Below are 27434 nucleotides of genomic sequence, written 5' to 3'. Positions count from 1 at the left end.
AACTTTGGTTCCCTGACTGAATGAATGTAAGCGGAGATGGGGTGACTTTTATGAACTTTCATTTTCATATGGTATGTGGTAAAGGGTATTTGTACGTTGGTGGTTGCAGGAGGAGAGTGGGAATACAATCTATAATCTCTTCCCACATGTGGGGATATTTTTCTTAATGAGAAAAAGGGTTTCTTACCTATTCTGTGGGATTGAGGATAAAATTGGCTATTTTGCTCTGTTTTTCTCATTTAAAATAATGTTGGAACACTTGATAAATCTTTCACTAAGGGTGAAGCAGCCATCCATATGTGGCCAGGAACCGGAAACAGGCTGAGTGAAAAAAGATGAGGGGTATTATAGTCTGCTGTAACTTACTTCAAATATGACCCAGGCAATCCATTATATAGCAGTGGAGTTGCCAAGAAATACATGTTCTCTATGAAGTTCATGTCACTCCATAGACCATACATAATACAGATCCAGACAATTGTCAACATTGGAATTTCAAAAATAATCAACATGTGAGAAGAGATTTAAAAAGCCCAAAAAAGTAGTTTCATCAAGCTGCAGAATGCATAATATCTTCTGACTAAGAAGATGCTGCTGTTGATATGATCAGTAGGAAGTGATTACTTAGAATCTTTTTCAAGAGTGGTGATGGTTTTGCATTGATCACCCACATTCTTTTTCCTGGTTCCTCCTATGATCAAGAGTAAACTGTCAGAATTTTACTGCAGCCGAAACCTGGTTGAGACTCAAGTTGTAAGCATTAGCCAGAGAACAGATATTTTCTTTGTTTGACATAAACTGACCTCTACTGGGGTAGGGGTCTGTGACTTGGCTTCACCAGAGCAGTTCTCTGGCCTTCGGAGCTACCTAGCGGAGAATGATAAAACATTTATTAGCCTTGGAGTGTCTTAGGCACGGTATGAGATGTGTAGCCTAAAAGTCTATGCTCACATGTTATGATAAATCCCATGAAAGGAGCTCACCAATTCCAATCATAAAACATTCTCCTAATGGTCATATCACAAGTCTGGAAAAACCCTAGAAATGTCATCTGGTTTACCTTTCTTCCTTGTTATAGAAATGAGTCATGCCAAGAAGGCTGCTACTGATTGTTGAGGACACTAAGTTCTTACTTATGTATCCAAAATCTAAATCTCCAAGAAAACACAGCAGAAATAAAATGCAAACATGTTTGTGACCATTATCACACTAGACTTGCCTGATCTTGAAGCTAAGCAGGATTGGGCCTGGTTAGTACTTGGATGGGAGAAACAGGTGAAAATGTGATTCATTGGTAATGAAGGAACTTTTTAAAAAAAACCCAGTGGTGAGGCCTTAGAGAGATGAAGGTGTATTTACATGCACCTCTCATTAGAGACAGACTCTAATGTTATTTCAAGTAAGGCAACAACTCAAGCAGATTACTGAGAATGGCCATGACTGAAGAAGTGTAGGACCAGATTCTTTTAAAACTGAAGAGGGAAGCTCAACATAGTATCTTAATCCAATGGTATAGATGTTTACTGTTGTGCTGGGGTGAGAGACTGAAACTCTGCAAATTATCCTGCTTTTATCAAAGATGCTGTTTTGAACAAACCTAAGTATTTTCATCAAACCATTTGTGTCATTCTCAACATTTCATTAAACTCTCCCTTACATTTTATTGTCTATTCAATAATTTTTGTCAAAAGCTCCTATACTTTAAATAACTTTTAGACAATATTTCATAAAATTGGGTTGAATGCTAATTTACTACTTTTACTCAAACCTAGATGACTAATCATAAATAATCATGATATTAGTAATGTAATAAATTTGAATCCTGCATTGCTTGTGGAATACTTGAATATTGTTTTTGCTGGATTTGTTCTTTACACCTTAGTGATGTCTTACACTTTTTTTTTGAAATACAGCATCATAGTATTTCTTTCTTGTACCTTTGGTGATAAGCTCTACACTTCATTTTTGAGTCAGGGTCTTGCTCTGTCACCCAGGTTGGAGTGTGCCAAGGTGTGATCATAGTTCGCTGTAACCTCAAACTCCTGGGCTCATGTGATCCTTCTGTCTCAGTCTCCTGATTAACAGACATGTGCCACCATGCCTGAGTTTATATGTTTTTAATTTTTTTTTTTTTTTTTTTGTAGAGACAATGTCTTGCTCTGTTGCCTAACCTGGTCTTGAACTCATGGCCTCAAGTGATCCCCTGCCTCAGCCTCCCAAAGCACTGGGATCACAGGCGTGAATCATATCACCTGGCCAACACATGGTTCACACTTGAAAAATCATGCTAGATTAACTTGTAATCTTTTCCTTTTTTAAAGTAATTTTTATATGAAAGGATGTTTTATGGGTGAAAACCTGGTTCTATTATCACCAACAGTTACAACCTTCAATCCATCTGCTGCAAGCTCTTCTCATCAGATTATGCAAGGACATGAATGCAAGGACACCAGTGCCTTCTTTTGAGCATGATTACTCAATGGATATAAAATACAGTGCCCATATATTGCTTAATATTTAAAAATTTCAATATGGGATATAATCTCCTAGCTAAAATAAGCAAAAAATAAATTTTGTAGTCAATTATTCAAGGGAATATTATATTGCTTATTATAGTTGCAACACTTCCACATATGAATTCTTAATGTAGTCCATCACCAGAGCTCCATATATTTATTTTTCCATTATCATTTATTAGACACCTACAATGGGCCAGAAACTGGGGATCCAGAAGTGAATGGAATAGACATGGTACTTGTGTCACATGGAATTTACAGTCTACGAGGGAATGAATTACTATGATTTATCTTACAAAGCTAAAGTACACCATGTTATGAGAGTAAGGAAATAAAGATTGAATGGAGACCTAAAGATTGAGTTGGATTTACCTAGGCAAAAAGAAGAGTAAAGGTCATCGCAGGAAGGAGAAATAGCATGTGGGAAGGAGTGGAGGGAGAGAACATCACGTTTGAGAAGAAATCGGAGAAGTTCAATGTGGGCTAGAGTGGGGAGGGTTTGCTCTATGGCTATCCTTAGCTTCTGTTCAAATTCCGCTTCCATTGTTTTCCTGTAAAGTCTCAAAAAAAATCTAATTCCTTTAGGAAACTGAGGTCAAACATATTTTTTATCTCATAGCATCTAACCCAGTGCCAAAAATGTTTGCTGAGTAAAGACGTGGATTCTAGAATAGTAAATTGTGTTATTTCCTGATTGATTATTAATTTTAATTTTGGTTTATACTATATAAGTATATTATAATAATGAATACTTTGGCTATTAACCATTTTTATTCCTTATTCCTAGGGGGAAGTGCTTACAGTTATTCGTAAACAATGCTTGGCAAAATTTCAAGAGTTTTGTTTTAAAAAGTCATTATCTTTTGAGTTATTCCTTTATTATAGAGGTTAATTGACATTGAATTCATCCCCGAAAAAAAGCGTTTATGCCTTTTTAAAAATAATTTCAACTTTTATTTTAAATCTGGGGATGTAATTGTAGGTATGTTACATGAGTATAACACATGGGTTATACATGAGCATAATCATGAGTATAACACATGATTCATGCCATTTTTTTAAGGTGAGCATTGGTATCCCCAAACACAAACTAGGGAAACAAAGATAACCTTTCTGACATCTAGAATGGGTCTTACTCAATCCATTAAACTAATATGAAAATCTCCACAAGACCTAAAGATATAAAGTAAAGAGAGAGAGAGGTTTCTGGAATGACAGTGGTGACATAATTTAAAAGACTCTCTCTGAATTCTCCCTACAAAACATCTAGAGTGAAAACTCAAGAATTCAATGAAACATCAAAACATAAATTAAGTGACAAGATATTCCCATGAACTGGGAAATAGGAGGGGAAAGAGACAAACCTGTCAAAGCTACAAGACCTGTATTATATTGGTGACTGTGAAGGAGAAAGCAGAGAGAAGCAACTGGGTACATAATGGATATGAAACATTCCTAAATTGCCAACAGGTATTCACTCAACAGTGCAGTGGGGCAATGTGAGAATGACAGTTACACTTGGAAGGGGATTTCTACATTCCATTATAGCTGAGTATGTAAGGTCCATTGTAAGGGATCTGAATAGTCTGGATTCATGAATTCTAGAAACTAACCAGACAAATCTCCCTTCCATGACCTTCCTTCTGAATAGAGTGCATATTGAGTAACACAGAAACAATAAAAACAAAGAAAAAAAAAAACAAGGTCCTGATAAAAGTGGAGGGGAACTAGACAGTTTTAGAAAGTTATCAGTCAGTTTTGAAATATACCTTAAAACCATGAATTAAAAAGGTTTCTGAATCATGTCTCCTTTTTATCGTTAAGGAAAACAAGTGCCACATAAAATTAGCAACAAAAAATAATCAAGGTTTAAACTCAAAATTGTTTTGAGAAAAAAACGCAGGATAAGTAGCAAAATAGCATACCTATAGACAGGCAGTACATGTCAGAAGGACATGTCACCCCCAAAAGATAAAAAATATATTTTTTTCTCACTTCTATTTTTTTTGTAACTACTTCTAATGAATCCAAAAGTCTTTATCAAAATGGTCCAATACATAAAAGAAAACCTACATCAGGATTAGAAACTTGAAAATGGACTAATGTATTAAAATTTTTTTTAAAAACATCACTAAACAAAGACTAAATTAGAAGGAATGCAAGATCAAATAAACGTAACAGATTAAATAAGCATAACAAGCCTTAGGTAACTAGGAGATAAGAAGGAGAACAATTTAAATATTAAAAAAGGAGAGCAATAGAAATGATTTGAGAGAAAGTAACAAGAAGATTGGCAAAGAAGATTTAAGATATGCATAATAGGAGCCCTTAAAAGGAGAAGCCCAAAGCAAAGGAACAGAAGATACTAAAATATACAATTCAAGAAACATTTTCTGAAAAAAGAAATTTTGAAGCTATTCCTTGAAACAATCATATCCTCCCTGAAAAAGCTGTCTTGGAACAATCAACATCAAGATATAGCCTATAAAATTACTCAACTTCAAACAAAAAAAATATATTTTTTTTCAAAATCCAGGTAAAAACATCAAATTACTATGCTTTTTTGTTTCTTTTTTTTTTTTTTTGAGATGGAGTCTTGCACTGTCACCTGAGCTAGACTGCAGTGGCACAATCTTGGCTCACTGCAACCTCTACCTCCCAGATTCAAGTGATTCTCCTGCCTCAGCCTCCCAAGTAGCTGGGATTACAGGTGCCTGCCACCGCGCCAAGCTAATTTTTTGTATTTTTAGTAGAGATGGCATTGCTCTATGTTGGCTAGGCTGGTCTCAAACTCCTGACTTCATAATCTGCATGCCTTGGCCTCCCAAAGTGCTGGGATTACAGATGAGAGCCACCATGCCCGGCCATCAAATTACTTCTAAAGAAAAGAAAATTGTATTACCAATAAAACCATAAGTGACATATTAAAGATGCTGTGAGCCAAGAATTTATATTTAGCCAAGCCAATTTTCAAGTATAAAGGCTTTAAAACTGCTGTCAACATGAAAGAATTCCGAGTACTGTTCCTATGAGGCCTTCCTTAGGAATTTACGAGAGAATGGACTTCTGACAACCAAAATGAATAGTTACATTGACATAAGTTTTGTGCAGAGCAGTAAGTTTATGTTTACATGAATTAAATTGTAGGGGAGGAAAAAAGGTACTGAAAAAACTAAAAAGTAGAAAAACCAAACTGTAGTGCTAAGGATGCATGTGGGTGATAACACTCTAAACCAAGAAAGAAAGGAAGTAAACACCATAAAACTTAGGACTAGGTCGTTACATTTGGGGAGAAAGGAGAGATTTATACTTGGTTGGGATATGTCAATGGGTTTTGGGGTGGCTGGCAATGTTCCATTTTTTGACCCAACTGGTGTTTAAGCATGTTTGCCTTAATGATATTTCATTAAGGTATACATTTATTTTATGTCATTTTCTGTATCTGTATTATATTTTACCATGAAAAATCTATTTTACCAAACACAAACCTCACCTTTCTTGCCAAATGTAACAGCCTTCCTAAATTTTATGGTGTTTACTTCCTTTCTTTCCTGGTTTAAAGTATTATCACCCACATGCATCCTTAGCAGTGCGGTTTGGTTTTTCTGTTTTTTAGTTGTTCGATATTTTTTTCCACCCTTCCCTACAATTTAATTCACATAAACATAAATTTACTGCTCAGTACCAAACTTATGTTAATGTAACTACTCATTTTGGTTGTCTGAAGTCCATTCTTAGTTAACAGAGAGTAGTAGAACAGTGGTTACTGGGGATGGGAATAGGAGAAAAGGGGAGATACTTGTTAAAGGGAAGAAACCTTTGGTTATTATGTGAATAAGTACAGGAGACCTAATGAACAGCATGGTGACAATAGTTGATAATGATGTATCATATACTTGCAATTTCCTAACAAAGTAGATGTCAAGTCGTTTTGCCACAAAATATAAAGGTAACGATGTGAAAGAATGGATATGCTAATCAGCTTGATTGTGGCCATCAAAATGTCATGCTGTGCACTGTAAATATATATAATTTTTCTATCATACCTCAATAAAACTACAAAATATAATTAAAAGGTAAATCAAATTTAAAAAATCTTTTTTTGCACATTCGTTTTTAAAGGTTAATAATACTGCCATTAACAAAAATGAAGTCAGGTAGGGATAGAAGGATGGCAACCACCTGTAAAAACATAAAGAAAAAGTTACAGCAATTTGCTCCAAAGAAAGCCCCAAAGACTTCATTATGAAAAACGAATAATGTAGTGCATTGCAAAAAAGTGAAACAGTTAATGAGAATTCCACATTAAACATATTTAGTAGGGTTCCTTTTGAGTTGGAGGCAGTCAAATTTTGATTAATATATTTAACCAGAACAATAATTAGATTATTAGTTTTGATTTTTTAATATTAAAGATTGAATAAAATGTTTTCTGATTCTGTATCAATTGTCATTTTTCCTTTATGTAAATGATTGGTGATAATTTTAACTTAAAAGAGGAGAAGGCAATGAATATTCTTTTGCTGTCATTATGACATTTTTTGAAATTTCTAAATAATCCTGTCTGATTATCCCCTTGCAACTGAGTAATCAACAATTATTATGGTATTAGAAATTAGAAGGCAAATAGTAGATAACAATGAAACACCACAGTGGCATGGTATAAAGCAAAGACTGCAGGCTGTTGAGTCAAGTAAACCCGGGTTTGTAGCCTGATTCTTCTGCCTCAGTTTTTTGGGGATAATGGGTTAATGATTCCTCTCAGATTGTGAAGATTCAAAATAATGAGTGTAAAGCACTGAGCTCAATTCTTAGTACATAAAAGGTGCTTAATAATAAAAAATTACTTCTATCATCCCAATAATAGCCACTGGTCTTTGCACAGAGTACAAGCAAGGAAGCAAGGTTGTATGTGTGTATGTTGGGGTTGAGGGGGTGGTGTCAGAGCACCTGTTGAGACGCAATTGCCTTAATTGGTTATCTCAAACATTTCCTCAAGTGATTTCTACAAGAGCATGAGACACAGAAATTATTTTTCCTTTCATTCATGAGATGACTTCATACCCAAGTGATTTTGTTGGCAGCAGTGTTAATTACTATGAAACTTAATATTACAAAGGAAACCCTGGAGACTGGCTCTTGGCTGATAACACAAGCTGAGGTTCACAATGGCTCAAAGAACATAGTTTGTTACTCTGCTTCAGAAACCCTAATACTTACTAGAATACACATTTTAAATGTTTTTTTGTCCCTCTACCCCAGCATTATAATTAGTACATTAAATCATTAAGGAGTCCCATTATAAAATTTTAAAAAGTAGAATGGGATTACAATTAAATTTAGAACTCAGAGAACTTTTCTTCTTGTTTGAATTATTTCTAGGTTGGTTTTTCATAACCTAAAAGCCATTTTTTATTCAAGAAGGGCTGTGTGGTTTTCTCAAGCAATTTCCTAATTAGAAACATCAACAAATGGGTAAACTTATTTTTTTTTCTCTAATCCCCACACTTCACAAATGTTTTCAAGTAACATGTATTTCAAACACGTAGCTGTTTCAGTCAGTTTTGGAGGCAGTACTTACAATAGGAGCAATTTCTTAGGGGCTAGATGCCAAGAAATAGTAATATTTTTCACTTGTGCATCCTCAAATACAATCTAATGTGTGAAATGCTGCTGGGTTGGCTTACAAGACATCTTACAGAAATGTGAGCAGAAGTCTAGTGGTTGCTGGAAAGCTATGTGTTATAGTTGTACTTCCCAGAAGCCATTTCAATATTGTTAATACTTAACTGGTCTGGCTAGTGGATTTGATAAACAGCTCACTAGATACATTTTCTATTTTACTTTATTTTATTAATCCAATGAAGCCTGAATGCAAGGAACTCATGAAAATGAAACACTGAGCAGCAGTAGTAGCATTCTACATTTTTCCAGCAAACTTCCATCTAAGAACCTCAAAGGAAATGACAGGTATTAAAATACCCCTGCAGAAAGAGTGAGGCAAGTCCTCAGTAGGGGAGAATTAAAAAGATCTGGTAAATTACACAAAAAGCTCAGATCAATGTCTCACTTACAGATAGCCCACGGTGAAGCCATGATTAGACTGGTTCCCTGTTGATCCTATGAGAAGCTCTTGAGGAATTAATGCAATACAAATGTTCTGGGGCACTGGGTCCTCAATTCTTCCTAAACCTTTTTGGTGTAGATGTTCCAAAGCATTTGTTTATATTTTCTGCTATAAACGTGTACACTTATAAGTTTTATTCAGCAGTTATATCGCTTCCATGCAATGCTATACAAGATAAAATTTGACTACCACCAAGATCCACATTTATTTTACCTCCTTTTCCCATTGCCTCTTATCTTCTTTATTTCATTCCTTAAAGTTTATATTTCAGCTTTTTTTTTTCCAACTTTACCCCATTATTCTTACCAGTGTAACCCTCACCGCATGTATTAATGCACTTTGCTGGTGCCAGCAAATAAAACATTCTTAGAAAAAAAACCAAATCTGAACTTCTGGGCTCAGTTCAGAAAAGGAGGAAGTCTCGCTAGCTAAGGTTAGAAGTTTTATTCTCTTCTGCTTGACTTTTTAGGAAGAAGAGTCACTTTGAGTTGCTCATGAGGTTGATTTTTAAATTATGGACTGATAAATGTTGACAATGTTGTCAAAGAGTTTTTGAAGTCTTGATCAGATGAAATCTACAATATCTTACTTAGCACACATTCCCTTTCATTAAAATTTCCTGAGAGATAATTGTGTGTCAGGTGGTGAGTTAATAGTAAAGATACAATCCTGATTATGCCACCATTTATGCCTATAAGGAGCTCAACATGACAGTAGCAATGATAATGGTATGCCTTCTTAGTTTTCAATGGTTATTTTAACTGGTAAAGTTACAAGCATTATAATTAATTAATAATACAAAATATACGTGACAAATATTTTTAAAAATGACACTGTGCCCCTTCCCACCAAGTCTTTCTCTGTCTTTCACAATGTTATGCACACATACATACTCACAGATGAGCTTATGTAAATAATAATACCCTGGCTTTTCCAGTTTATTTAGTTGTCCAACTCATTAGAAAAGGAATTTTCAGGGTTTGAGTTTTGCCATTTTAGCAAAGATCGTCTGAACATCTCAATATTATCTTAACAGAATGATAGTATCAAAAGACCATGTATTACTACAGTCCAGAAAAAAAAGTAGTAACATCTTACACCAGTGGTGTTCATTTTTTTATTAATATAATGCATGTATGACTACTAAAAATAGAATCAGCAACAAAAAGTAGAAATTGCCTGCCTTTGTGTAAATTTGTTGGAGAGAATTTCCACTTCTCTTTCCTGATGGGCCATCAAGAGTGCAAACCTAGTGAGGAGTATATAATTATTTTGTTTTATTATAATGCCAAGGCTTGGGGATGAGGTACTAGAAGTGGTTTCACAGAACAGAGGCTGGCAGAGAATTTCTATTGAAGTGCTGCAGAGGATGCCAGGTCAAGCAAGGATGTAGTGGGTGTGGTAGTTGAAAGGTAAGAGGAAAAATGTTGGTAAATCAAGTGAAAAGGGCAAGAAAGGCCAAAGAGCAACCAGAAAGAGAGGCAGACTTGGCACAAGTTGTCTGTAGGCAGAATAAAGGTCCAGGAGCTATAAAAGCAAGAGAGATACATGCAGCAAACAAAAGGTTAAGCAGGAAGAGAAGGAAACAGTCCTAACAAATAGGTGAGAAAGGGACTGATTCAGGGGATGGCCGGGAATGGGAAAGAATGGCATGTCATAGAAATGGCATGTGTCTGAATTGAATTAGCTCAAGAATGGGAGGAAGGGCTGCATGGCATTGCATAATCTTAATTAAATTTATATTATTAAGCCACACCTATTTACACAATGGTAGCCTGTGTAAATTGTGAGGAGTGGATTCATTTTGTTTAAAGATATTGGTAGCTGAATATTGCCCCATCTTGACATGCTTTGTAGCATGCTGGGAGAAGATCACCTTTCTGTCATCCACCCTCTTTGAACTGTTGGTATACATTGACGGTGATGTTCCCTCATTTGAAATGCCAAAAGTCCAGGGTTACTTTTCAGTCTGTTCCTTGGTTTTATGGAATTTTTATTGGCCTGGATTATTTAAAGGAAGCCAATTAAAGTATTTACATTCATCCACACACAGCAATTACAAAAGATAATTTTTCATGAAGTAGCAACCCAAATCTAAACCCATTAGTTCAGAACAAAATGCAAAGTACAGTGCCATGCACATATTAGTATTCAAGAAAGATACTCTGTTTGATTGACAGAAATTATAGTTTCTTTGGGATTTACATTGTAAGATACATTCTAAAAAAACATTCTAACTTGGTATAATCATTGAAGATGACTGTGTATGGTATAGTTTACAGTAACTATTTCCCAATGGATTAAGTCATGTCATAAAATTTATTTCTTCAATAATATTACCTTTCCAAAAGGGCTCAAGAAAATTATTTTCATTAATTTTCTTTTTTTTTTTGTGGAAGAAAGAGGACATAAGATGAGGTATTTTAGCACTGGTCTGTTAAACTTGTCCTAAATCAAAGGTTTAAATTCTCAAAAGTTTGTCTTTTTACATACTGCTCCATGTTTACATGTATTTGACAAAACTGACAATGAGAGTTTCTTTACTCACTCATATTCTTTTGTCCCATCATTATCAACTCAGTAAAGTTACTGAGCATTTCACATGGTTGCATAAAAAATATTGTCTAGATGATGTGCTGACAAAATAATGACAAACGTCTGAGAAAATGCAGATGTGGAAAATGACATGCACTTTTGTCCTGAAAGTTATTGCCATTTTGATTTAGTTGAACGTAAGTTTATAATGGTGAAAGGTTCTAATAATTATTGCATTCATCTGCTGTTTTATAGTCCATTTTAAATATTTAGGCATGACTTATTCATTAAACATTTATTCCTTGCCTACTGTATATGAAGACTACATGAAATGCTGGAATCTACTGTTTTTTGTTCATCCAACCAACCACTTAACAATTGAGATGACTGCCAAGAAACAAAAATAGCTCTTCTCATTCTCATTTTGGATTCTTGCATTTAACATTTTTCAAACTAATAACCCTACTTGAATGGAAAAGTGAGAGGTGGGTTTTAGTTTCCCAAGGAAGTCATGTCTAACATGGCACCAGCAGCAAGTTATTATTGTTTTAGGCATCTAACCAAGAGCAGTCACAAGTTTCCTTAAAATGTCTGCATGAAGAGCAAAGTTTACTTTTAATCTATTCCTACTTTCCTTTCTCTATCCCTCTCCTATTGTTTCAGTAGCTCTCCTCCATTATTTATTGTGTGCACTTATTCATTCCATTCACTCACTCATCAACCAATTAGTTTTCAAATAAGAGTAAGCTACTTTTCCAGTGGAGAAACAAATATATCAAAGAGAGGAACATTGTTTAAGGCAGCTACTGATGTGGATGACCCAGAGGCGTTCCCAGCTCTGGCTTAAATGGATGCCATAAGATAACCCTGGTTCCTTTGTGAACCCTTCTGTTCAAAGCTTTTGCATGCTTAAGGATTCTGAACAACTAAGAAATTAAAAAAAAAAAAAAAGAGAGAGAGAGAGAGAGAGAGAGAGAGAGAGACTGTCATTCATACCATTCACACCTAAAGACTGAATTTTATCTGTTTTAAAAATGAACTTCTCTCGCTACACAGAAGTCACAAATATGGTAGTCAGTTTTGTATTTAGAAGCATATTTGTAGCAGGGATGTTTTCATAATTTTCAGAGATTATGCATTCTTCATGAAGACTTTTGTATTGCTGCTTGCAAATATGCATTTCCAAACTTGAAATATAGGTGTGAAGAGTGTGTACCAGTTTTTTTTTAAAAAAAGGCAGCTACTAAGTCTGTTCTGAAGATGTCATGTTCAGGCACAACCAAAGTAGAAAACATAATGTGGTAAATGCCATTTAGTTCACATCATTGTGAGAATTCATATGTAAAGCACCCAAGTTCTATCCCTTGGGAGAACTGCCTTCTCTTTAAGTACCCCTTCCTTTCAGCCAGAGGTTCTCAACCTTGGCTGCACAAAACAATCACCTGCAGAGTTTTGAAAAGTCCTGATACTCAGGCCAAATACTAGTACTGTTAAAAAAAATTAAAAAAGAAAACAAACTCTGGAGATGGGATTCAGATGTCTGTATTTTTTAAATTGGCTATTCCAATACAGCTTAGGATGAGAACCACTGTTGTAAGATTCCCTTCTTCTTTTAAATACCGTGTTGCCCAGGCTTCATATCACTTTTGCACATTACTATGCAGAGAAATGGAAAAAGGGGACAATGTTAGAGAAAATATTCATTTTTCTTATTCTCTGGACAATGTGAACAAAAACAAAAAAAGCAAACAAAACAATAATAACAAAAACAACAAAACTGTTCTGTCAGTTCTTGAAGTAGAGAATTAAAAATTGTCAAAAGATATGTGGTGAGATCTTGATCATCAGTGGTGGAAGTAAGGGGTAAGGTGGTAAGAGAGGCATTTTCTGACGTGTATAATTTGAGAGATTCAGGTAAGAATTGTAATCATCTAAGGAAGGTGAGATGGGATAGGTTCAACTTATCTGTTTAGATGGGAAGTTCCATAAAGGACATGGAATAGTAGTAGGAGGTCTGATTTGTTTTGACAACAGACCTTTAGTATTTATTCCAATCATTTCACAATATTAGATCAGTGGCCAAATTATTAAGCCCTTTTATAGGTCCTACAAAAACAGAACGTCTTCAAAACAAACATAATAAATCAAACAAAGATTCTGACCCCTAGTGTGATGGGTTTGTGGGGTAGTTTAGGGAACTCCAACGAAGAGCCCAAAACTTGGCAATGTTTAGAATTGTGAAGTGCCTTGGAATAGATACAAAAAGTTTGTTGTCAGTAAATAAAAAATGAAGTAAAATGACTTAGAAGAGATTTGAAGTGTCCGGTTTAACACCAGTGGCTAAAAGCTCTTCTTTTCCATGTTCTTTCTTCATATTATTGACAGAAAGATAGAATAGAAAGCCCATAGATAGGACAGACCCAGATTCAAATTCTGGTTCCTTTATTACTATCTGTGGACACTTGGTTATAATTAATTATCTGGGCTTCAGTTTCCTTATCAGTGAACTGAAGTATATCTATTTCAGAAAGTCATTATGAGAATTAAATGAAGAATACATAATATGGTTGAAGCTCTTTATAATTTTAAGACTGTTCTCCCTCTTTCCTTTGTCTGTTGTTGCTGTAATATCTATGGCAGTTAACATTCAAATTTTTATACAACAGAAATCTACTAATGGTAAATGTAAGTTTTGGAGTCAGAATAGGTGCTGGGTTGTCCAAGTCTAAACATGGCAGAGATATTTAGACACTGAGTAATTTTGGTCTGCTGTTATCTATAGACCAAGTCTTACTCTAGTTTAGGGGTGGCAAACCTTAAGGGTACCAGGGCCCTTACAGGTCTGGAGAGGGTGGAGGATTTTGGCAAAATGGAGAGTGAGTCTATGTTCTCTTCAAGGGCGGCCTCTACTTGTATCAGCAGATCGTTGGCATGCAAGGATTTAGGCTCTGTTGTTGCTAGATCTGATTTTTCAAGAAAAGTCAGATCCACATGTAATGTAAAATCTCCCAGTTTTTAAGTGTTGACAACTAATTCCATTTTATTTCAACATCGTGTGGGCCAAACCAAACATCCGAATACAGCTTGTGTGCTTCCAGTTGCAACCTTTGGAGTTGGAAAGTTCCTTTCACTTTCAATGCTCTCTACTCTATGAGCCCAAGAATAATTGTATTAATTTCACATGAGGGGCTCACTCTAAAGAAATACAGTTATACTCCCACATCTACATAAGTGTTTCCTGTTGTTAGTGCTTCACTATTTGTAATTAATGTTACCTCCCAGGAAATTCTTATGCAAACAGCCTCTTGTTCCAAAGTTAAAATTAATTATATCTCCCTGTTACTGACTGAAGCACATAGGCTTAATTTTACAAATGTTAGTTTTATCTTTTTAGCATGTCTGTGGCTGATTTTAATTTCTCAGGGCCCAACTATATTTCAGCCAACTCTTGGGAGGTAAAAGTTAATAAACTTTAACATAAAGTTTAATATGTTGTAAAGTCTTGGAGAAACACGGTCTTTCATCACACTTGTTACGGAATAAGTGATGTACCCCCAAATTCATAGGTTGAAGCCTTAACCCCCAATGTTTGAAGATAGAGCCTTTAAGGATGTAATTAAGATTAAATGAAGTTATAAGATTGGGGCCCTAAGCTAATAGGACTGGTGTCTTGATGAGAAGAAGAGACAGAAGGATTGTGCTATGCACAGAAGAAAGGCCATGGGAGGACACAGTGAGAAGGCAGTCATCTGCAAGCCAGAAAAAGTCCTCCCCAGAAACCAGCCCCACTCGTACCTTGATCTTAGACTTCCAGCTTCCAGAACTATAAAAAAAAATTCTGCTGTTTAACTTTTCTGATCTGTGATATTTTGTTATGGCAACCCAAGCAGACTATACACACCACCTATAACTAGCCTATGTCTATGGTGCCTGGTGTCTCTAGGCTTTTAGGCTCTTAAAAATTATCATTCTTAGCAAAATACTACTTTTAGACTCTTCTTTCCATCTGACTTCTACTCAAGACATTACGAAAATTTCTGTATCTTCAATCAAGGAGGTCTTCCTCAGTTGGGAAATACATCAAACTTTATCTGTGATGGCAGGATACAAACCATTTGGTGACTCACCCGTAAAATGTGAGATAGAGAAAACCAATCCTTTTCCCAAGTTTTAAAACTTCTCCTTGTTTGTCAGATGCTCCGGTGAGTCGTACTATGCCTACTTTCTTGAGGGTGGAGAGCCACTTGTATGCGTGTTTGTCATATCGTAAAACATCTTCAAAATCCAGAGTAGGTAGCTGGAGCTCTGAGCCCCAGTATTGACATTCTGTGAATTGAAAAGATGAAGAAAACAGATGGGATTACATTGTTTTTACATAGGATGATAACCTCAGAGAAGGGACTAGTTCATTTAAGTTGATCACTGATTTATAATGGAGTTTATTAAATGTTATTTACGTTAGAAATGTCCAAGTCACTAGGCTTTTCTTTCTTGGAGCCACACCATTCTGTTACGTGCCTCCTGCTTATAACTCTGTCTGGCCCATAGCAGGTATTCGATATGCCTCACTTGTTAAGGGAATATTGTCTAGCTGATGAATGGCTCCTGATCTGTATGTTCCTAGGTCTTCTCTGCATGGACACTGCTTAGGAATAACTCTGAGATACTGTAAGTATTAACAGCCAAATTATATTGCTCAGCTCCATATAGGTGATAAGATCAAAATGGTAGGTTAGAACAGCCTACACCTATTCTCAGGATCTGAAGGTTGAGGAGAGCTTTGACATGGTACAGCTCTTCTTCCTTCTTATTTTACCTGATAAGAAGCAACCTCTGGGATCAAGTCATCCTTTGGAGTGAGCAAGAATAGATGAAGGTATGTTCCTGGAATGCATAGACCAGGCGTCCCCAAACTATGGCCCGGCCTGCGGGACGCATGTGGCCCCCTGAGGCCATTTATCCAGCCCCCTGCCGCACTTCAGGAAAGGGCACCTCTTTCATTGGTGGTCAGTGAGAGGAGCACAGTATGCGGTGGCCTTCCAACAGTCTGAGGGACAGTGAACTGGCCCCCTGTGTAAAAAGTTTGGGGACGCCTGACATAGACCCTTTGTGGGACTGCCACACAGACAAGGTCAAATGCCTTCCCTTAGCTCTCTCATTCCTCATGATTAAATGCTCATAAAAATGCTTAATTGAGAAAACAGAAAGAAAAATGTAAAATATAATTGGCTTGCAAACCAGGCTCTCACAAAGGAAGTAGAACACAGAGGAAATGCAAATTTGCCATGGAAAATAACACAGATATTACCAGCTGCATTCAGGAAAAGTCTAACTCTAGCTAATCTATTTGATTTCTTCCTTTCTTGGTTAGAAAATTGCCTTAGGAAGGTAAGCCTTCCTAAAACATGACATAATGAGAATTTATGATCTGAATATCATTGTGAGCAATGCTTTACTTTCCTAGCTGGGGAATGTGTCATTTTATAGAAACAAAATAAAGCCCCCTGTTTAATAATGAAGAATGGGTCAGTGCCTCTTGTAGTAGTTGTGGACTGGAAGTCATTACTTCTTTGATGTCAGGATAGCTGTTTCTGCAGAAATGGGAATTTTTGGAGAAGTCAGATAGTGGGTTTTAGTAGTAAAAAGATACGTGCAGGTGCAGGGAGCCATTTCTTGCTCTTCCACCGGCTAGTTGCATAAGGACATTGGCAGAGGTGAGTAGGTGTGTGTATGTACGCAGGCCTGATTAGGCTATAAATGTATATATTGCCAAAGTTTCTGGATTATTAAACATAGCAGCTTGCAAAATGAGCCAGAATTTCCAGGACCAAAATTGCAAACTGTAAATCAGGCCTCCCTAGTGCTACATTAATTATTTTTGACTATGCTAATATTCATTAGTACTGAACACATTCCGCAGGCCCCAGCGACTTACTGTATCATCTCTGAAAGTTGAGCTGATACCCAGCCACTGGTTCTGAATTCCCAATTTTAACTCTTTTTCTCTCTGTGAGGAGTAACCAGAACTTAAAGAACTACAGTCTTTCCAGCTCCTTAAGCATTGCTTTTCAAGTGCTTCTGATATTTAAGAAAACCTTAGAATTTAATATTAACCAAGTCACCTTAGCAAAGAGAAACAGGTCAGCACATGGGCTGTGTTTTATTAGACCAGAGCAAGTTGGTTAAAGTAATAACAGACAATGAGGCATGACGGTTTCAGGATGATTATACATTTTGGGGGAGGAAGGAAGGATGGTTTGATACAGTCTCTTAGTATTCCTGATTTTATGAGCTACCCAATCAATGCCATTTGTTGGTTTATCTTTTCAATAAGGCTAATATTTTATAACGTCACAAGGCATGGTAATAGGCAATAGGTTTTGAAAAGCTCACAGTCTGTAGAAGAACTGGACATGGAAGATGACAATTAAAATACAATCATGGCTATAGTTGAGATATGTTTAGGATATCAAGATGGTATTGTCTTCTGATCCCTTGTCTAATGTTCTTTCTTAATGCCCAGCTACTCTTCACATTCAGGAAGTTCCCCAGGGCTGTTCCTCATACCTCAATTCTTTTCAAAAGCAAATGGGATTCATTTCATATGGTAAGAGCCTATTCTCAGAGAGGCAATAGATGAGGCTTTGTTTTGAATATTGGATTATGTGATTGTTTTCTTTGCCACTCCTATTTTCTCATTGTGTTTACAGTCCCCAGATTGTAATATTTGATACCAATTTAAACAGTTTGCAGGAAGAGGACGATAAATGGTATACATATTACATGTTGACTGCCTCACTAGAAAGGTCATTTGGGTTTTAGTGAGAAGAAAAATTTACTGACCAAAACATCAGCATTAAAGTCACAAAAAAGGCATAAATAACAAATCACCATTTCCTCCTACCAAAGCTCACACTTAAATGGACCATGTACAGAAAATTTAAAGGCTTATTGAAAACAGCTTTAAGCGTTTTAGAAATCAGGGGCTCATGGAGTATTAGAGGTAAATGGGGTGTTAAAGACTCACTTGGCATTATCATATTGGTTTTAGGATTTCTCATCACTATTTGTTCTTATCACTGAACAAAACGATTGCCTAAATTGCAGCTGGAAATTCTTCTAGATTTCTGACACTGTGGTAATTGGTCTAAAAATATATTTTCCATTCCTATGTAGACTATTAGATGGAATTAGGTGTTGTCTACCTGATTACCTATAGTAAATGTGTTGCCTTTACTACAGCTGTGTAAGTAATTTATTGATGAGCATTTATTAAGATTTTTAGAAAAATGTATTAAATTGAGAGTGAACCAGCCTAGAGAGATAGTAGAGATACAGGCTACAATACTGTCCAATAGAGCTTTCTGCAATGATGGAAATATTTCATATCTGTGCTGTCCAATATCATAGCTACTAGCAACACATGACTATTGAGATTTGACATCTGGCTGGTGAAACAGAGGCACTAAAGTTTTTACTTTATGTAATTTTAATTAATTTAAATAAATAGCCTGGTATTATATTAGGTAGGTCATACATCAAGGAGGCAAGAAGCTTGGGTTTGAATCTTTGTCCAACCTTGTACCAGTTGCTATCACTTCTTGGCTTCTTCTCTGTGTCTCAGTCTTTTGTAAAATAGAGACAATTATACTTATTCTGCAGATCTTTTGTGACCATGTAATATCATGGAGTTTGCTACGTGGAAGACCCACAGTATCAACAATAATAGTTAATATTTGCTGAATACTTTCTATGTTGGGGTTCACTTGGGGTGGCTGGCAAAATACTAGGGAAATATTAGGGAAAGTTATAGATTATAGTCTCAAACCTTTTGGAAGGACGAAAGATTTTACTGGGACAGGCTGAAGGCAGCTGGTTCATTACATTAGTGTAGGAAACATATAGAGATGATAAGAGTTTTCCCAGTTAAGTCTGTTTAGTCCACATCCCTTTGTCTTTACTCTAACTGTTATTTATGTAAACTTTATGCTGGATGGTCCTCTGAGGGGGAGGTCGAAGGGGAATTACCACTTAAGGTTGTTTACTCTGGGCCCCAGAGCCTAATGCTTTTATCATTCGTAAAAACGCTTTTAACCATGTTAATTATCCACAAGCCTGTGGACTTAGAACTTCTGTTATTAAATCCATACTGAATAAACGTGAGAATGGACAGGGGATCTTGGTCAGTTGGCTGCATTCACCCTCTGAAAGCAGCTGACGACCATCCCTAGCTCACTTGAAATAGGTGTGAGAGTGCATTTATTCATCTGTCCTTGAGTCAGGGTCTGCAGGACAGACCTCTGCAGGTGGCAATCAGCATCTCAGGTGGTGACCCCGATGTGATCGAGGTCACATTTCTACAAGTCAGGCACAGTGTTAGATGCTTACATGCCTTATTTCTTTTACTCTCTGCAACAAATATATGCAATAGATGCTTTCAGTATTGCTATGTTGTAGAGAAGGGAACAGAGTTCCAAGTCATGCCGCTAATGATTTGCAGAACTACTTAGTCAAATCCAGGTGACTGATTCCAAAATCTGCAATTTTAACAACTGCATATAAAATAAATATTTGATGCTTTGAAATACTGTCATCATAGGTATTTTTATGTCCTATGCCTGAATGTTCGTAGCTTAGTCTGTCACTCATAAAGGAAATCTACTAGATAAAAATGAAAGCAGAGCAAGTTATGATTAGGAACATTTTGTCTGAACTTGTTCAAGCATGGGTGTTTAAAGATAAACTTTGGCAACTAGTCAGAATTTTAAATGCAGAAAAACACCATGAGCAGGTTTCATTGCACAACACTGAAACAACATTGCTATTCACCTTTGGTGAAATGAACCAAGGCATTGCAGACTGAAAAATCAGCTAGCTTCTCTTCTTTAATTTATGCCACTATATTTCAGTGATCCACGCCTTTTTGGTTTTACTTAAGGTCATTATGACTTTCCACAGGTTTCAGTGACTGTGTGGCAGGGAAATATAATACATAGTGTCTGAAAAAACCATTTTTCACGAGATAAATTTTCTTTAAATGTTGAGTTTATATTTTTCTGCTTTGTCAATTCAAGAAGCATCTGTTTAGGGCACACACTGAATACTTCCATAGCATGTTTCAATACATTTTTGTTTTTATACAAGTTTTTTTTTCCATTATAAAACAGCATACACACACTCACACATTATAGTCTTTGTTTTAAAGATACAGAAAGATTTATATTCTTTTAAAAAATGTTATCCATTAGATATGTGAAGTTAACTATATTCACACAAAGAGACTCCGGGATAATGCACAGCTGCCAATACAATAGGCAGCATAGTCAGTTGTATAAATAATTCCAATTTTACAGGACTTTACCATCGCAGTATGTTTACAATGGTTTTTCAGTTCTTCAAAATTTATAATTTTTCAACCATAGCTCTCATTTTGGAGTGCTCTAATCAGGAGTTTTGCTGAAATCAGAGACTAAGGGCCATAGCCATTTAGAACCTGTGTCCCAATATGAGCCTCTCCTAAATTTTTTTATGCTAAATATGACTTTCACAGACACTGCTACGACTAACCAGTTTTCAAATTCATCATAGTGACCTGCATACAAAATACTCTAATTTCCAGGGATACAGACGTACCCTTGGAGTTATTGTGGGTTTGGTTACAAACTGCCACAACCAAATGAATAGCTAAATAAAATGAGTCATACAGACTTTTCGGTTTCCCAATGCATACAAAAGTTATGTTTACATTATACTTTAGTCTGTGAGTATGAAATACCATTATGTCTGAAAAAAACATGTATACCTTAATTTAAAAATATTTTATTGCTGAAAATTGCTAATGATTATCTTAGTCTTCCATGAGTCATAATATTTTTGCTGGTAGAGGGTCTTGAGTCAGTGTTGACGGTTGCTGACTGAATGTTGGTTTTTGATGAAGGCTGGGGTGGCTGTGGCAGTTTCTTAAAATAGGACAACAGTAAATTCTGCTGCATTGATTAATTCTTTCATAAAATATTTCTTTATAGTACATGATACTGTTTGATAGCATTTTTCCACAGCAGACCTTCTTTCAAAATTCAGGTAAATCTTCTTAAAATCTGCCACTGCTTCATCAATAGTATTTATGTAATATTCTAAGTCTTTTGTTTTCATTTCAACAATGTTGACATCATCTTCACCAGGAGTAGATTCCGTCTCAAGAAAGCCCATTTCTTTGCCCATTCATAAGAAACAACTCCTCATTAATTCAAGTTTTATCATGAAATTGTAGCAATTTAGTCACATCTTCAGGCTCTACTTCTAGTTCTAGTTGTCTTGCTATTTCCACCACATCTGCAGTTACTTTTGCTGCTGAAGTCTTGAACCCCTCAAAGTCATCCATAAGGGTTGAAATAAACTTCTTCCAAATCCCATTAATGTTGATATTTTGACCTCCTCCCATGAATATAAAGTGTTGTTAATAGCTCTAGAATGGTGAATCCTTTCCAAAAGGTTTCCAATTTATTTTTCCCACAGCCATCAGAGGAATCACCATCTGTGTCAGCCATAGCCTTATAAAATGTGTGTTTCTTAAATGATAAGACTTGAAAATCACAACGACTCCTTGTTCCCTGGGCTGCAGAATGAATACTGTGGTAACAGGCATAAAAACAGCATTAATCTCCTTGTACATCTTCATAAGAGCTCTTGAATGACTAGTTACCTTGTCAATGGCTGGTAGTATTTTGAAGAGCATCTTTTCTTTCTGAGCAGTATGTCTCAACAGTGAGCTTGTTTTGTTTTTCCATTGATAGAGCACAGACAGAACAGATTTAGTGTAACTATTAATGGCCCTAGAATTTTCAGAATGGAAAATGACCATTGGTTTCAACTCAAAGTCAGTAGCGGTATTGGTCCCTAACAAGAGTCAGTCTGTTTTTTCAAGTGTTGAAGCTAGGCATTGACCTCCCTTGTTTAGCTATGAAAATCCTAGATGGCATCTTTTCCAATATTAGGCATTTTGTCTACATGTAAAATCATCTACTTGGTGTAGTAGCTACCTTCATCAATGATCTAAGCTAGATCTTCCTGATCACTTGCTGCAGTTTCTCCATCAGTGTTTCTGACTTCACCTTGCACTTTTATGTTATAGAGAAAGTTTCTTTCCTTAAACCTCACAAACCAACCTCTGCTAGCACCAGACTTTTCTTCTACAGCATCTTCATTTCTCTCAGCCTTCACAGAATTAAATAGAGTTAGGGGTTTGCTCTGAATTAGGCTTTGGCTAAAGGAAATGTTGTGTCTAGTTTGGTCTTCTATTCAGACCCCTCAAACTTTCTCCACATCAGCAGTAAGTCTGTTTTGCTTTCTTATTATTTGTGTGTTTACTGGAATAGCACTTTCAATTTCCTTCTGTAACCTTTCCTTTACATTCTTCACAACTTGGCTGACAGTCTGGCACAAGAAGCCTAGCTTTTCGCCTCTCTCAGCTTTTGACATTCCTTTCTCACTCAATGTAATAATTTCTAGCTTTTGATTTAAAGTGAGAGGCATGCAACTCTTCCTTTCACTAAAACACTTAGAGGTCGTTGTGGGGTTATTAATTTGCCTAACTTAAATATTGTTTATCAGGGAACAGGGAGGTCCAAAGAGAGAAAGAGGGAGAGATGGGGAATGGCTGGACAGTAAAGTGGTCAGAACACATGCATTTATTAAATTATCTGTCATATATGAGTGCTGGTTATGGTACTCTAAAAAAATTACAGTAGTAAGCTCATAGATCACTGATCACAGATCACTATAACAGATATGATAATAATTAAACAGTTTGAGATGCTCAGAGAATTACCAAAATGTGACATGGAGGGAAAAAGTGAGCACATGCTGTTGGAAAAATGGTGCTAATAGAGTTGCTTGAGTGTTGTTACGAACCTTCAATTTGTAAAAAGTGCTTGGGAGGCTGAGGTGGGTGGATCACCTTAGGTCAGGAATTGAGACCAGCCTGGCCAATATGATGAAACCTCATCTCTACTAAAAATGCACACACACACAAATTAGCTGCGTGTGGTGGCGGGTGCCTGTAATCCCAGCTACTCAGGAGGCTGAGGTAGGAGAATTGCTTGAACCTGGGAAAGCAGAGGTTGCCATAAGCCGAGATCTCACCACTGCACTCCAGCCTGGGCAACAAGAGTGAAACTCTGTCTCAGAAAAACAAAAAACATACAAGCAAAAAAAAACCCCCAAAACATAGTCTCTGTGAAGCTCAGTAAAGTGAAGTCCAATAAAACAAGGTATGCCTGTACTCATGTGCCTGAAATCACACTACATTTTATTAAATCCAGCAGGAAAATCATTCTATGATATCTGCACAGAAATTTTAACATTGTGTGTGTTGAAAAAGTAATTGAAAAACATTTTCTTATTTTCCCCCAATTGCAAAACATAGCTATCTAGAGAACCAAAAGAAATACTTTTGACTAGAGTAAATCATTTGTCAGGAGAATACATTAAAAACAAATTTAAGTTTCACACTTGGGTCTGGGTACATAAACAGTATGGAAAATGATGAAATATTTAAGGTATGAACCACCCTTCCTAATTTAACTTATGGCCTTACTAATAAATACTTCCTTGAACATGTGCTTCGCACATCATAAAATTTATGAACAGGCTACATGCTGGTTTTCAAGGAACCATTTGTACAAGGTTTCCTTTTCAGGGTTGAGCATCACATTCCAGGATCCTGAGCTGTGTTTCAAAAAAGGAAAAGACACAAAGAAGCTCTTTAGTTAAAGATTCATGAGCACAGCATGCTGGGTTGCAATGTGTTATTGCAGGAGTTTAGGACCTTCTGTCCACCTGCACTGAACTGAGCTGTTGGCTCTGAAATAGCTTATTGAATATGCTAGGGATCAGCCAATCTCTCACTCTCTTTTCCTGTAAATACCTTCTAGGGGCCCTGAGAAAAACAAAGTCTGACCCTCTTAAAGGAAAGGCAGCTGAGTGGAAAACAGAGCTTTGATATTTTTTCTCCTGCACTATGGGGAGCCTGGCCTCCAGATTTTTTTTAACTTCTTGTCCAGTGAACTCTACATGTATTTCAAGATTCTGATCATTTCTCTTATGTTGAGATTTTCCTGAAGCTGACGCCATGATGAAGATTTAAATCCAAGACATTTATTGAAGAAGTGTATCTGGAAACACTCATAGAAGATGGGGAATTAAGATAGGAAAGAACCTCTAGTAAGTGCTGTAATGAACAGGTTACTGTTTTTAGCAACAGGCTCAGCACCACTAGACTTCACAGGGACCCTGTATGGTATAACTTGGTTTCTCACTTGGGGAAAGGACACTGAGGTGTTCAGGCTACCCATGCCTAGCCCTCTTTGGTTGAGAGCTGCTCCTCTGGGCATCCACTCCTGGGTTTTTGTGCTGGCCAAGTGTGCTCTCTCAGGCAGAGAGGGGAGATTGGCAGTCTTGCAACAAGAATCTGCTGACATGTATGTGACAAGTGCTGAGGGGCTATGGTAGGGTACTAGCGGCCTCTGTAATGCCCTTCTGGAAATCTCCTGCAACTGCTAAGGGTGCGCTGGATGCCTGACTTCTCTGGCCCCTCAGGACCTCAGTCCCAGTGCTCATCATGCTATGTTGAAATCTTTCACTCATACAAAACATCTGTTGAAAGCCTTGCTATGGAAAAGAGATCACATTCGTGAATAAAGATAGATATGATCACTTCTCTTGTTGGGGGAAAAAGGGTGTAAAATGAAAACATAAATATTAATACATTAAAATAAAAATTTTGGTAAGTGCTATGAGGGTAACAAATGGGGTATATAACAATAATAAATGAATGTTGGGAGTGAGATAGGGAATTTATTTAGACATGCTGATTAAGAAACACCAAGCTAAAGAGAATCTATTTATGCCAGATCCTGAGGGATGAAAGAAGTCAGTGATGCAAAGGGCAGGGGGAAGAGTGTCAGGTAGGAGGGACAGTGGGAAGATGGGAATTGTCTTGCTTGAAAAACTCAGTCACCAAGGCTAGAACTGGGGCAAAAGGGCGTGTACCAGATGAGGCGGAAAAGTAGGCAAGGGTTGGGTCAGGCAAGACTCTGTCTCTTCCACTAGATTGTAAGTTCCTTGTGACCTATGGGGATCATGCCACTTATCTTTATTTTTTTTTTAAATATTGCTTCTTTCCTTCTTCCCCAACCTATGTAGTCCAATACTGAAGGTTTTCAGAAAACTATTATGGTCTATATCCAAAACAAATCTTTGCTTATTTCCTAATGATGACTAGAGTCTAGAAGCAACCCTGGAAATATGAGATTGTGTCTGCGCTTTGATATTTTAAAAGATGAAGAAATCCATAAAATCTTTAGGCAGTAACCTCACAAAACTCTAAAAGTATTGCTGAGAATGTACAAATGGGGCTTCTAAACAAGTATAACCTGCTTGAAAGGAGAGACACACATTTTCATATTGGACTATTAGGTACCTGACATATTCTGTATGCTCAGTCCTATATCCAGAATGACCATCTACCTGGAGAAAGTAAGAGTAACACATAAAATAATGAAGAAACACTAATGCTGACATATTCTGTATGCTCAGGCTATGACCAGAATGACCTGCTGGCTGAAGAAAACAAGAATTACACGTAAAATAATGAAGAAACCATAAATGGCAGTGTATTGTAAATATTTAAAAACAATGAACCCTAACATTTATTAAGCACTTTTAATTTCAAGCACCCTTCTAAGGACTTTATATGGATTGATTTATATAAATCTCACAATAATCCCATAAGAGATGCTCTATTATTGTTCTCATTTTCTTGATGAGGAGACAGACACAAGGAACTTAGATAATTTTTCCAGCATCAGACAATATGTGTCAGATTTGGGATTCTCATACAATTTGACTGAAGACACTGGGAAAAGAGTTGTACAGTGAAGGAAAACATGCACCATAGGATGTCAGAAAACAAGATTATTATCCCAGACTTCCTTAGAGTTGGCAGGGAAGATAGATAACTCAGTTTTACTCTCTGTCCTTGTGACTCTCTTCTATGACATCCATAAAAAAGTCACAGAATGCCCTTTTCATCTCTTAATGACATGGCACACACCTCCCTGTGGGACAGCGCATTTCAAACAGCTCCAGTTGTCACAGCTTCTTTCTTCTGCTGAGGCACAATAGACTTTCATGGCCTTTTTTTTTCTTCTTTTCTTTGTATATGTGTGTGTGTGTGTGTGTGTGTGTGTGTGTGTGTGTGTGTGTGTATATATATATATATATTTGTTATTGCACTTTAGGTTCTGTGGTACACGTGCAGAACATGCAGGATTGTTGCATAGGTACCTACATGACATTGTGGTTTACTGCCTCTATATCTGGCATTAATCCCCATGTTATCCCTCCCCAACCTCGCTGCCCCCTGCTGTCCCTGCCCTGTTCCTCCCCAACAGACCCCAATATGTGACGCTCCTCTCCCTGTGTCCATGTGTTCTCATTGTTCAACACCCATCTATGAGTGAGAATATGCGGTGTTTTCTCACACTGTGATTTCTGCACATTGATTTTCTGTTCTTGTGTCAGTTTGCTGAGAATGATGGCTTCCAGATTCATCCATGTCCCTACAAAAGACACAAACTCATTGTTTTTTATGGCTTCATAGTATTGCATGATGTATATGTGCCAAATTTTCCCTGTCCAGTCTATCATCAATGGGCATTTGGGTTGGTTCCAGGTCTTTGCTATTGTAAACAGTGCCACAATGAACATACGTGTGCATGTATCTTTATAATAGAACGACTTATAATCCTTTGGATATATGCCCAGTAATGGGATTGCTGGGTCAAGTGGAGTTTCTAAGTCAAGGTCCTTGAGGAATCGCCACACTGTCTTCCACAATGGTTGAACTTATTTACACTCCCACCAACAGTGTAAAAGTGTTCCTATTTCTCCACATCCTCTCCAGCATCTGTTGTCTCCAGATGTTTTAATCACCATTCTAACTGGCATGAGATGGTATCTCAATGTGGTTTTGATTTGCACTTCTCTAATGAACAGTGATGATGAGCATTTTTTTCATATGTTTGTTGGCCTCATAAATGTCTTCTTTTGAAAGTGTTTGTTCATATCCTTCATCCACTTTTGAATGGGTTTGTTTGTTTGTTTTTTTTTTCTCATAAATCTGTTTTAGTTCTTTGTAGATTCTGGATATTAGCCCTTTGTCAGATGGGTAGATTGCAAAAAAGTTTCCCCATTCT

At 36.7% G+C, this 27434-nt stretch overlaps 2 protein-coding genes across 4 annotated transcripts in view; one reads left to right on the top strand and one right to left on the bottom strand.

Annotated features, from left to right (window-relative positions):
• BBOX1 (gamma-butyrobetaine hydroxylase 1) overlaps positions 1-27434 on the bottom strand; it is an 81261-nt gene that overhangs the window by 15407 nt on the left and 38420 nt on the right. For all 3 annotated transcript variants that reach the window (XM_010330900.2, XM_010330871.2, XM_074401268.1), the window contains one exon: positions 15306-15504. In XM_010330900.2, the coding sequence (XP_010329202.1) occupies positions 15306-15504 (199 nt within the window). The remainder of the gene's footprint in view (positions 1-15305; positions 15505-27434) is intronic.
• The window catches only part of CCDC34 (coiled-coil domain containing 34), a 308339-nt gene that overhangs the window by 244505 nt on the left and 36400 nt on the right, over positions 1-27434 (top strand). The window lies entirely within an intron of this gene.

Source organism: Saimiri boliviensis, chromosome 6 (assembly GCF_048565385.1).
Source record: "Saimiri boliviensis isolate mSaiBol1 chromosome 6, mSaiBol1.pri, whole genome shotgun sequence".
In the NCBI taxonomy this organism is placed as follows: Eukaryota; Metazoa; Chordata; class Mammalia; order Primates; family Cebidae; genus Saimiri; species Saimiri boliviensis.
This window is presented reverse-complemented; position numbering and strand designations above follow the sequence as displayed.